Source organism: Myxocyprinus asiaticus, chromosome 11 (assembly GCF_019703515.2).
Source record: "Myxocyprinus asiaticus isolate MX2 ecotype Aquarium Trade chromosome 11, UBuf_Myxa_2, whole genome shotgun sequence".
In the NCBI taxonomy this organism is placed as follows: domain Eukaryota; kingdom Metazoa; phylum Chordata; class Actinopteri; order Cypriniformes; family Catostomidae; genus Myxocyprinus; species Myxocyprinus asiaticus.
In genome coordinates, this window is record NC_059354.1 from 22,814,156 (window position 1) to 22,826,279 (window position 12,124).

The 12,124-nt window shown below is 36.9% G+C and overlaps 1 protein-coding gene across 1 annotated transcript in view; it reads right to left on the reverse strand.

Moving 5' to 3' along the window:
• Positions 1–249: 249 nt before the first annotated feature.
• Positions 250–12,124, reverse strand: part of LOC127448091 (LIM domain only protein 7-like) — a 28,487-nt gene continuing 16,612 nt past the window's right edge. Inside the window, exons 13-27 of the mRNA XM_051710378.1 lie at positions 11,921–12,078; positions 11,728–11,791; positions 9,049–9,105; positions 7,530–7,555; positions 7,153–7,260; positions 6,584–6,676; positions 6,071–6,366; positions 4,951–5,007; positions 4,592–4,647; positions 4,222–4,380; positions 3,373–3,562; positions 2,154–2,417; positions 1,858–1,966; positions 1,035–1,137; positions 250–951 (exon numbers count right to left, since the gene is read on the reverse strand). Coding sequence (XP_051566338.1) covers positions 929–951; positions 1,035–1,137; positions 1,858–1,966; positions 2,154–2,417; positions 3,373–3,562; positions 4,222–4,380; positions 4,592–4,647; positions 4,951–5,007; positions 6,071–6,366; positions 6,584–6,676; positions 7,153–7,260; positions 7,530–7,555; positions 9,049–9,105; positions 11,728–11,791; positions 11,921–12,078 — 1,763 coding nt within the window. The 3' untranslated portion in view covers positions 250–928. The remainder of the gene's footprint in view (positions 952–1,034; positions 1,138–1,857; positions 1,967–2,153; positions 2,418–3,372; positions 3,563–4,221; positions 4,381–4,591; positions 4,648–4,950; positions 5,008–6,070; positions 6,367–6,583; positions 6,677–7,152; positions 7,261–7,529; positions 7,556–9,048; positions 9,106–11,727; positions 11,792–11,920; positions 12,079–12,124) is intronic.

Consider the following 12,124-nt stretch of genomic DNA (forward strand, 5'->3'; position numbering starts at 1 on the left):
CAGCACACTCATTGAAAACACAGCATCATGGAATATTAAAGTACATTGGATGCTATGTGATAAAAATCCACAAACTATTGTGCAGCAAAAGAAATTATGAAATTTCCCTGTGACTGTGACTGAAATTCAAGTTATGAACACTACAGAGGATAAACAAATGTTACTTTGAGACAGTGGTGAATTCAGTCATTTAAAATGGAGAAATAAATTACATTAATGAGAAATGAGTGCAGTAATTCACAACCTGGAGAGATTTATTGCTTAGTAATTTTATTTACAATTATTGCTAAGTTGCTTCAGGTCCACATTCATCTCTTTTTCCTCTGCAGAGGACTTGCAGATACATAAAATAGATTCAACCATATATGAAAGAGTATATAACTAATGTCATGAGTGCTGCTTACTAATCATGCCACTTTTAAATCAATTTGTAATGGATTTCTCCTAAATCATCTTTCCTCTTTAAAACATAAAAGGCACACAGATGAGGTGGTATAACAGGATATTTAGTCAGCAAACCCTTATATAGCAAAGACAGCAGGAGATAAGCAATAGCAATACAATAGCAAATATCTATCATTTTAATATAAATACTTTTAGGACCATACAGATGTCAGTTAAGCCAACCAGAAATCATCAGAATCTTTCAATGATGAAAAAGACAGTGTATGTATCTCTTCAAAAGCATAGTTAATTTTCAGGTACATGCACATCCCTTTTGTACAAATAATTGCTAATACTTTCAGATAAACAGAGCTTTAGGAATCTCACCGACTAATAAGTAAAAAAAAAAGGAAGAATAGAAGCTCACTGAATAATCAAGGCTGGCTAAACCACTCAATGTTCATCACTTCTCCAGCAAACCCTTAGTGTTTACAGGTACTTGTCTGTGATTGGTTCCTCCTCAATCTGCTGCAATACAGCAAGGTCACATGGTGGTGGGCTGCCCAGCTGAAGAAAGGCAAAATATATCATCATACAGAATCGAGATCACTAAGTTAACAGCTCGTAATGCAGAGAGATGTTTGGCTTACTTTTGAGTCGCATATAGCAGGAGTTACAGTAAAGCTGTCGATTTCGTATTCTGACTTCTGCTCCAGCTTCTGAGCCTCCCAAATCTGAATTGCAGTCAATACACTGAAACACGACATTAAAGAACACAGTTAGAATGAGAGGATACTCTGTTTAATGCAGTATCGTACATTCACCTACATGAGAAGAGTGAAAGGGTGCCTGATAGACTTCTAGCTTGAGGCATGACAGTACCATGAGAGGAAATTAAATTGGAGTAGTAAACACCATCCAAAAGGACCAGAAATAACCCGACAACAAGATTAGGAGGAGGACAATGCAGTGTAAATGAGAGAATGTGCAGACACAAATGATTGGCATTTGGAGACTGAGGGGGCTGTGCGAAGCATGATTAAGCTCTAGATTAAGCTCTGAATGTACTGAGTAGAGCCACTGGAACAAATTTGGAGTTCTACAGGGATGGGATTTTTTTTTTTTCTTTTGGCACAGATGCAATCAAAAGTAAAATTTTATTGAAAGAAAATCACAAACATTCCATCTTGGCAGAAATATCTTTGCGTAGTCCTGCCTTTAAATGGCAAAAGATGGTTTGCTCTCATTTGGGAGAAACAAATGATGTAGTCTTTTGGAGAAACTGAAGTCACAGGGCGGTGCTGTCAGTGAAGTCATCCATGAAGCAGATAAAAGGTTAGTAGAATCGGCATTTAGATTCATTGTTGCACACAACATCTATTTAAAATAAAGATAAAAGCAGGCAGAGGAGAGTGGGTTAGTCTTTGATGAAGCCAGGCTGGACCTGACCTCTGAGTAGCTCTGAAGTCTCACCTTGAAACAACTCAAATGATAACAGAGTCCCAGGGACTCGATGATCATGGCCGCTCCCTTGCCCAGTGGTGTATTACAGAACGAACAGATTTTCCTGCCACTCACTGACCTAAATTACAAAAAACATGTTCTGAAGGCCCAGCAACACAGACTTGCTTATCAGCCCATGGCTCGTGTGGAGAACAAAAACAGAGACGATGGTTGACACATGATGGCTACAGGATGGAGGAATGTCATTGTACTTGCATCAACTGCGTTAAGAGAACAAATGACAACTTTCAGTAAGCGAGGAATACCTATTCCGAGGTGGAGCTCGAGGCTGTGGCTCTGGTGAAGTAGTTGATGTGGGGGAGGATGGGGACCAGGACTGTCTCAGGGAGCTCATGGATTGAGATGCCTGCAGAGTGGCAGACCCTGGACGCCCACTATGGTTGGACGAGGAGCCAGAGAGGGCCGAGTGAGGTCGGCTGTAGTCTGGTATAGACGAGGTGCTGTCAGATGTGCTCCATGATGACCTCCAGGAAGAACGAGGCATATCAGGTTTGTCAAGAGACTCGCCCCTGCAAGTGAAGTGAGTTTATCAATGTTACTGCTTAAAGGGGTCATGACGTTCACTTATAATATTAGTTAAGCTTTTTGCACAGTCATATTTGTAAAACATGATTTTCCACCCTCATTCTGACCCTCTGTCAGAAACGCTTGGTTTTGGTGCTGCTTCTCTAAGATAATAAACACCCACTGTTATGATTGGCTCACTGCTCTTGACTGAACTGCCATCTCACTGCTCACCACTACTGGGCAGGCTACAGAAGTGATAAGGTAAAGTAGGTGTTGATGTGTTGTTGTGGAGGTGGTCAGGTGCAAATGTCTACCACAGTGTGACATCACAATGTGGAGGAAGTAGAGAATGAGTTGTTTTGGCAGCTTGATTTCAACAAATGCTCTGTTTGCAGTAAAGAGGAAGTTTTGAGTTCTGAAACTTACAGTATGTTTTTATAGTAAAATGACCTCTTATGTCAACAGATCAAGGAAAAATGTATTCCTCATGTCATTACCCCTTTGAAGCTCAAAATTAACATTAGCTACTTTTTCAATAATGCTTAAAAGCATTATTAGCATGTTTTTAGAAACCAAGTACAACCATTGTTTCCACACCTATTGATCAATTCATTTTCATGATTTTTCCATTGCATGATTGTTGGATAAAGATTTAAAAAAATAATTTTATAGATATTTCACACACAAAGAGAAATGTCTTGCCAATTAAATATTTTAAGGCTGAGCATAACTCGAAAAATGGAAATCGAAATCGAAAACACTATGGAAATTCCCATCTATTTTCCATGACTTCATAACATTTGATTAATTTTCATGTTTTCCCCAGGCCTGGAAATCAAAATGTTCAAGTTCCCTGATATTTCCAGGTGCTTCAAAACAGGGGTGCAAACATCCATACAAATTATTTTAATTATTTAATTATCATTTAATCATTTTGAAATGTCTTCATATACTGACCTCCTGATAGGCAGGCTGAAAGGTTCACTCTCAGTGTTGTTTGAAGTGCTCTGCTGGCGAATCCAGCTGTTGTCTGTATGCAAGGGAGTCTTCTTCTTCATCTCATGAAGGATCTGCTGCCTTTCCACCTCAGCCTGAGACAGTGACTCTTTCTTACCAACTTCACCCAGACCACTGCTTGCTGCTGGACCTAACCAAAGAAAGTTTGAGGAACAAACATCATTATGTAATTTCACATCTAGAGCAACTGATTTCAGATAATCTTTCTTAGATTATATATGTATATATAGAGTGACCCTAAAATGTATTTGGACACTTTTAAAAATGAAAAACCTCACCTAAAAAAGCATAAATGTATTTGCTTTATGTAACAAAATTTTAAATCAAGACAATTATTTTAAAGAAATATAGCACTTAAACACTTCAAGCAGGTTTGTTATGTTTGTTAATAAAATATTCCCAAAAACAGGTATTTGGACAATTTCTGAGAATCAAACATTAGTGGAAGATGTCCATAGTTCATATATCCACTAAAAATCACATTGAAACCAGTTGCTTAAAAGTCTTTGAAAAATGGCTCAAAGTTAGGAACATGACGTGAAATGCCAATTGCTTTCATATTTTGTATCTAATGTAATGACATTCAATATAATGATATTCATACATATATGCAGAACATGAGATTTTTTTTTTTAATCAAATGCAAACTGATCACATGAAAATGACACAGGCTCAATTGTATATGAATTTGCATGATATTGCATTGATCAAATTTGCGTAAACTCAGGTCAAGCTGATTGGTTGGGCTGATTGATTGGCATGGTTTTAAGTGGCCCACTCGTGGCCCACCTCTCTCTGGGTCTCTGTATTTCATGGCATTGAGGATGCTCCTCCTCTCAAGCTCTAGCTCACTTGCAGCCAGCTGTCTCTGAATCTTAGGGTTTTTCTTTCGCCTCATTTCCTCCTCCAGCAGCCATCCAGCCAAACCCCTGTGCCTGCCAAACACACCTGCACAAAGCCACACACTATACAGCACTGTACTGTGTGTCATCTAACTCCAATACACCCTTGCAATGTGTAAGTGCTGGCACATTGACAATATGCTCCTGAGGAGTCTGACACGATCCCTAGCATTGCATTACCTCAGTGGTTCTTTATCGGTCATACGCACAATAGACACACAAAAATGGTTAGATAAAAAGATAAAAGCTGCAATGACCTTTAATATCTGGTTTTGTAACCTCATCAAGCTCTGGAGTGGATTTGGACATGGCCCTGCAAAATAAACCATAAGAGATCATACAATTACACAGACAAATATACAGAAAAAAGATCTTATCAGTTTGTTTGGCAGAAGTAACTTTGTATGGGTGCATCAAGGGTGTGTGTGTTGGTTACAGTGTGAATAATTTACATGTTTCCATTGATCATTGTATAAATATTGCTTATTTTGGTTATTGGGGGGTTAACTCTTCCCATCCCCCCTGGAATCTATGGCCCTGGGGTGCATAGCCTGAGAGCATTGCATTCTATTGATATACAACTTTGTTAAATGCAAGTGCAAACAGTCCTATTTACCTGTGCGAGTAGGATATGTCATGGTAAACATTGGTATAGCCATAGGCGTCCACCTTACTGTGCCCGCACAGCAGAATCAGCAGAGGCAAGCAGATGTTCATAGCAGACATTCATTATAGAAAGACATTAATAGAAAACAAATTAGCACTGTGATTAATGCATGGGTACAAACACAAGCAAACAAGCATGTTAATTTAATCAGGTTACTTTGGCATTTAAAGCAGGACTAATATTTATGAAGCATGCTATGAAAAGCAAAACTGACAAACATGCTTGTAAAATTTCATTTTAATCTGACACAGAACTGAAATATGGGACATTTATGCAAATATCATACGAGCAAGAATGCTGAAATTTAGTACAACAGCATGATTGTGAGTGTGATAGTACTTTTATACGTTTCTGTAAACAAGAAGTTATTATTGACTTATATTTTAGACACAATATGGCCAGTTATTTTGTTTTTGTTTCTTGATCATCAAACAGAAATAGTTGCATAAGAAGCCTAAGTTGCATCTCACAGAACAACACACAGACAAATAATATCAACACTCTTAGAACACCGTTTGTCCAGTCAGATTACAGGACCAGAACTAACTGTTGTATCCACCTTTTTTCTGAACACGGAAGTGTTCCATGATTCATAGTGAATGCCTGTTTTAGTTTTCCGGTCTCCAGTGTTTTCACTTGCATTGGTGTAGGTTAAAAGTGGATAATGTGATGTTTAGCATATTACATTTATATATAAAAAAAAAAAAAAAAAAAGCATATAGCTCCATAGTGCTGATACTGAAGTCTCAATGAGCGTCTTTTGACAGTGCCACACTCAAAGTTTAAAGAGTGGGTGGATGACGTAAAGCTATGAAACGAGGTTAGTTATGTTGATCTACTGTGAGTTATGACAGCCAACAACTGCACAAGTTGAGCCTGACTAATTTTTAATCCAACTAAAATAGTTGTTGCTTTCTGTCTGGAACACTAGTATTGGTAAAAAAAAGAAGAAAAAAAAAAGGTATTATTTGGTAGTATTGGTATTGTAACCTGAAACCAGAAAACAGTTCAGTGGCAATTTGAATAATCATGTTGCCATCCAGTGTTTATTTGCAGTGTTGAAACTCACTCTCTCTCCTCCTGAAGCCTCCTCTGCTCTTCCAGTTGCTTCCTCTCCTCCTCATCTCTTCTTCTCCTCTCTTTTTCCTGACGGAGGCACTCTTCCTCTTCTCTCTTCTTCCTCTCTTTCTCAAGGTGCTCTTGTTCCTCCCTTTTTCTTCTCTCTTCCTCTAAACACTGCATTTCCTCCTGTCTTTTCTTCCTCTCTTCCTCCTGCTGGGCCAATCTGGAGGTCTCAAGTTCTTCCCAAGGAGGAGTAGACTGTCTGTAGGGTCTGTGTCTGTCCGTCTCCAGAGACCTCAACTCCTGTTAAACAAGCATTGTATGAAATATGTATGAATATTTTTTTTTTTGGCATTTATGACACGTATTCCAGAATTATAAAGAATATTTTACTTCGAGTCCAGTATAATAGTTAATGAGGCATCCTTACAACAGTGACCTGGATACAACAATTATAATGTTGTATAATAGAATAATATAAATATATAATTATAATGTTACAGTGAAATGTTATGCATACATCCTCATGGTTTCTGGAGCTCTCCTTCAAAAGGTTCTGCTGGGCCTTTCTCCACTCCTCATCAAGTTTTTCTTGGTCCTTCTTGTACTTCTCCTGCAGGTTAGAAAAAAAAAATGAGAAAAGAAAAACAGAGAGAGAGAGAGAGCAAAAACCAATGATTGTAACTAATCTTTGTCTGAAGCAAAGTTATAGTGTAACTTCAGCATTTAACTGTAAAATGTGATGAATAAGTTGCTCCATCATAGCAGTCAAAGAGATTTCAACATTACAAACATCCATCACCATTAAAAATTAGCTGGACAAGTAATACATTTTTAACATGCACTTAAACAAAGAATAAGAATGCCTTATTTGAAAATAAAGATACAGTATCTACATGATGTATGCCTTGCCTTGTTTTTAGGAAACACAACAACAAATCTCTGAGTTTGCATTCCTTGGTTGGCTGAATATAACTTATCTTCTCTAAAAACTAGACACTATACCTTAAATTAATAAAGTTTATATTTAACTCTATAAACTAACTTCAACTCTTTAAAGCCAAATTCATCAGCATGTACAATATTCACCTGCAGCAAACGCTCCTGCTCTTTCTGCCATTTCTCCTGTCGTCTGTGCTCTACCTCTGGGTCCCAGGACCAGTGGGTTGAGGATGTAGAGATGGAGGGCATGGGCAGCTACAAACAGATAGAACATATTAAATCATCATAATAACATCAGAGAACAGCCACTGGGCAAACAAAATATGCTAGAGATTATTTGAAAGATTATGGGATCTTGATCATATTGTCTTGTCTCTGATCTGGGTTTTTTGTTCAAGGCAATACTAAGAACTAAACTACAAAATCAGTCGTCTTAGTCTCATTTTACATATGCAAATACCAGCTCAATCCAAAATATCTACTACACGTGTGAAGGTTACTGTGTTAGGAGCAACTCAACTTACATCTGATATTGCTGTATCAGAGCCACCTGTAAAAAAACAAATAAATAAAAAAGGAAAATTTTATGATTTTTCTTAGATGCATTTGAAACCATGTTTATTTAGAATGAAACCCTCTGGATTATCAGAGCCTGAAGGGAGTACATGAACAGCATTTTATCTCAATATCCGGTAACATCAAATTTGAAACATAACCCAACAGCATCACAAATAAATGTTAAGTCAGTGATGCATGCAATGACTAGGATAAACACAAGCAAATACTTAAATGATACACAAACAAATCAATTTAACAATGCTAAAACAAATCCCGAAGATAATTAACTTTCACCAGTACCCAAATGCAATGCAATGTCACATGCAAAAGCGCTGGCTATTAGTAAAACCAAACCCCACAGTCCATGCCCAGCACAACATGCACTTTTCACATTCAGAACACAATACCAACACACTCCACACTGGTTATTTATTCATTTCCCTGAGCTGCTCCTATATTCAAGGAAGCACAACAAGATTGAGTGTGAGATCAGAAGGTAGAACAGCCTCATATTACTGTCTGTGTCTGCAATGTTTAATTGATACATGTAGGGGAAATCATTACATAACATAGTAGTGCTTTGTATGTTGGTATGGTTCCTGACATGCTGTCTTGCAGACGCCACAGAGCATGTCTACTAAAGTTACTGTATACAAAAAAATTATGCTCAAATCATCTGGACTCTTTAAGGGGTGTTCACACTGACAAAGCAACCAGAAGTTAATTGTTTTCACTTATTGCAACTTAATTGTTACAGTGACCAAATAGCGATACGTCAAATTTGAGCAGAGTTTAACTTAATAGAAATGAGCAATGACGCATTGCAATGACTACCAACAGAAGTGTAGAAAGTGGAGCTCATGTGATCAGGACCCCATTATGAAGCAGAGAAGTATTGTTGCATCCTAAAGGGATGCATCCTGCTTACTATATGCGTCTTACCAGTAAGTAAATAAATGGACATGATTTATTGATTTTAGTTCAAATAATTGTATTACGTGTAAAGACAGAGACCGTGGCCAATGGTCAAATAAAGTTTACTCCCGAGAGACATGAAATTAATATTGGATACTGTAGTTTACTACGAACTCCTAGTAGCAACCAACAGCTGACTTGACCTTCAGTGACTGTATAGCTGTCAGTGTGAACACACTTTTATTTGGCTGCACAGCACAATAATAGAGAGAACTATTTCCTCATCCATTTGCTGTACTATTTAAAGTACTCAGGGCTACTGTAGACAGCATGCCAGCGCTCGAGATGGAGGTGGACACTGCACACTCAACCCCCCTTTACCACAGAGGTAGACCAGAGAACTGACTGTGAGCCCTGCAGAGCCTGAGGGAAGAGCACAGAGGTTATGAGGGGCTTCTGCTAAAGGGATGAAGAGGATGGCAGGATGAAGAGCTAGCCGTACCCAGCCCCAGAAACACAAAGCCTGAATGCACCAGAACTGAACTGATGCCGTTCTATATATTATGTTACCTTGTTCAAAAAACTCTGATCTCCTTTTTAAGTTTTTCAAAGAAATGGATTCAGATTCTACATGGGGGGGAAAAAAGGTTAGAAGCAGGTAACCTGGGGAACTAGATTTAGCAAATTAATCTTGATATTTAGGTCAAAATATTTCTACAAAACTGTAATAAATGTAAATGTGTATACAGTGATTGCATAGCTTATCTTTCTTTCTGTTTTGTTCAAAGGTTATCAAAATAAAACTCATACACATCAAGCTATTAAAGAGGTTGAATCTCTGAAAAAGATTTACAAATGCTATTCACAAATGGTCAGCACAACATGCATTTACAGGGTTCCCACTCTTTTCAAGGCACAATTTTCCAGGACATTTTATGTGCCCATCTGGTGTAGTATTTAGGCAAAAACACACAAGAGGTCATGATGCGTATTGTGGTTATTGGATGGTTATTTTTTCTGAATTCCATATTTGAAAGTTTAATTAAAATGCTATTATCAAAATGGTGTCTAATCAAATTAAATCATATAAATATTAAATAAATATTTTAATTAATTTCATTTTTCAACATAACAGCATTATTTTTATCAAATGAAGTGCTTTTATACAAAACCATAAAGCACAATCCAAAACAACACTAGAGATATTTTTGTCAAATGAAATGCTGCACAACAGAACATCACAGATGTGAAGTATTGCTTTAAACCATTACTATTATAATTATTACTATTAATTACAGTAAATATTACATTATGGTAGCAATATATTGTTGTCCTTTCCCCATTTCAAGCATCCATTTAAGTCAAGCTTTTATTTTGGCATTTCTGAAAAGTTTCGAATGTTGTTTTTCACCTCTGGATAAGCAGTTTGCAACACTGCCAGTTTGATTATTAATTGTGATTTAATTAAATATATATATATATATCTGTATGTGCTATGCATTTCAGAGTGCTCTGCCCTCTGTCATCTACTACACACACAGAGCATGAGGTGTTGTCAGTGAATGAGCAGCCGTCTTCACACATTAATTTTGAAGGACGCTGCACATGCAGACTACATATTTATTTAATAAAATCGCAGTATTCTGTGGTTTAATAATCACACTAGAAAATATTACGTTTTAGACCCAAATCCGTAAAATTCCGTGACATTCCATACTTTATACACTGAAAACCCTAATAAGTTACCTCTACTCAATTGAGTAAACTCATTCCCCAAAATTATTGAGTACTGGCATCTCCAAAACTTGTGTAATTAAAAATACTTGGTGTTCATATAGAATTAACTTAACTATTTAGGTTAAGGCAACTAGATGCTAGTAGACTTAACTCAGATTTGCTATTTAAATGTTGTTATTTCAATTTTAATTGAATGGACTTAAATTTAAGTCATACAATAACACAGCTTAAAAAAAATGAAGATTATAAATTCTAGGTCAATCGTTAAATATATTTCTCAACAGAAATGCATAGACACCTGTATTTCAGTTGGAGTACTGAGATAATGTGTGAACAGGGTTAAAGTTGACCGAAGTGATGTCATCGCACGAAACAACTTTTTGCAGCAAACATAGATAATACTACAAGAGCAACTAATAATAACTTAATAACAAAATATTAAAATGTCCTCACATGTTCCCTTTGACAGAGGAAACATAATTAAAAAGCACAAGGCATTGTGGGTATTCCCCATAGCCTCAATTCTGTCCTCAAATGTTTAAGTTATTAACACTTAAAATCTCAAGTCTATGGATTTCTAAGAAAAATAAGTTCAAGGAACTTAGATATCTGAGTTATGAGTCCAAAACATGACATTTCAAGTAATGTTTAATTAAGACAACTTTTTTCCAGTAATGACAACATTAGGGTTTACAGTCTAGGTAATGCCATTTTTATGACTGGATTCTGTGATTCAGTCCATGTTTTTTCGCATCGTGGAAATAATAGGGCCCTACACGTGGCAACTGCGGTATAAGCGGACTCTGATCATTGAATTATAAAAGATTTTATTTACATCCCAAGGTGTAAAGGCTGTATCACCACACAACAACTTCAGGGTGTGAATTCATAAAGAAAATCAAATAATTTGCAGTCCGAACATCGTCCTTGCTCAATGTTTACAATTCTGATATTTTTGTTGTTAACACTCCAGCAATGTTGAAACGAAAAAATAATAATTTGCACTGTATCAATACCTAAACTATTTCCTTGGAGCAAAGCAGAGATAACAGCAGATAACCAGGGAACATATGTGACAGGGCTTTGTCCATGACAATCAACCATTGTTGTTGTTTCACAATGCATAGCCGCCGGCATTGACAAAATGTTACCAATTTTTGGTATTTGACACCTATTCCGAGTCCCAATCTTTACCATGTTTTTGAACGTTTGATGTATTCATTACTTTCTGTAGTGTTACAAAGTCCTCATTGTTTGAAAAACCTTGTTAGCATCACAGTCACTAAAGTTTTATTATACTACTTTCTTTATACAATCATTTTCCAGGACTTCTATGTATTTTTTCTAATCATTTCCATGACTTTTCCATGACTGGAAAACTGCATTGCAATATTTCAGGTTTTCCTGGATGAGTGGGAACACTGATTTAATAAAACAGGCATAAAAACATAGGGCAGACTAGAAAAAACTATACAGAATGTTTTCTTGCAATTAGCTGAAAATGTAATTTACCTTTATTATTCATGGTCCCACATTCATTGCCAAAACCACCATTTATCCCATTCGAGCCATAATTCTGAGAAGAAGAAAAAAGAAAACACAAAAGTAAGCCATCTGTTTAGTGAATGAAGCATTAAAATATCCCCAAATACCAGTTGGAAAAGCACAAGCATCATAATTAGGTGATTCACTGTTGTTTTCTCACATTGCCAGGATGAGAGCTGACGTTTACGGCTTTCACGGCGGTGTCCTTATCCAGGATGGTGCTGAGGTATGACTCAGTTGAACCTAGAGGATCCAGACTGGTCAGATTGATGGTCTTAAGGCTTGTGTATGGAAGGGAAGGTAGGTCTCTGCCCCAGTCTAATTGTGGCATGTCAACAAAATCATTTAGTTTATAGAAAGAATT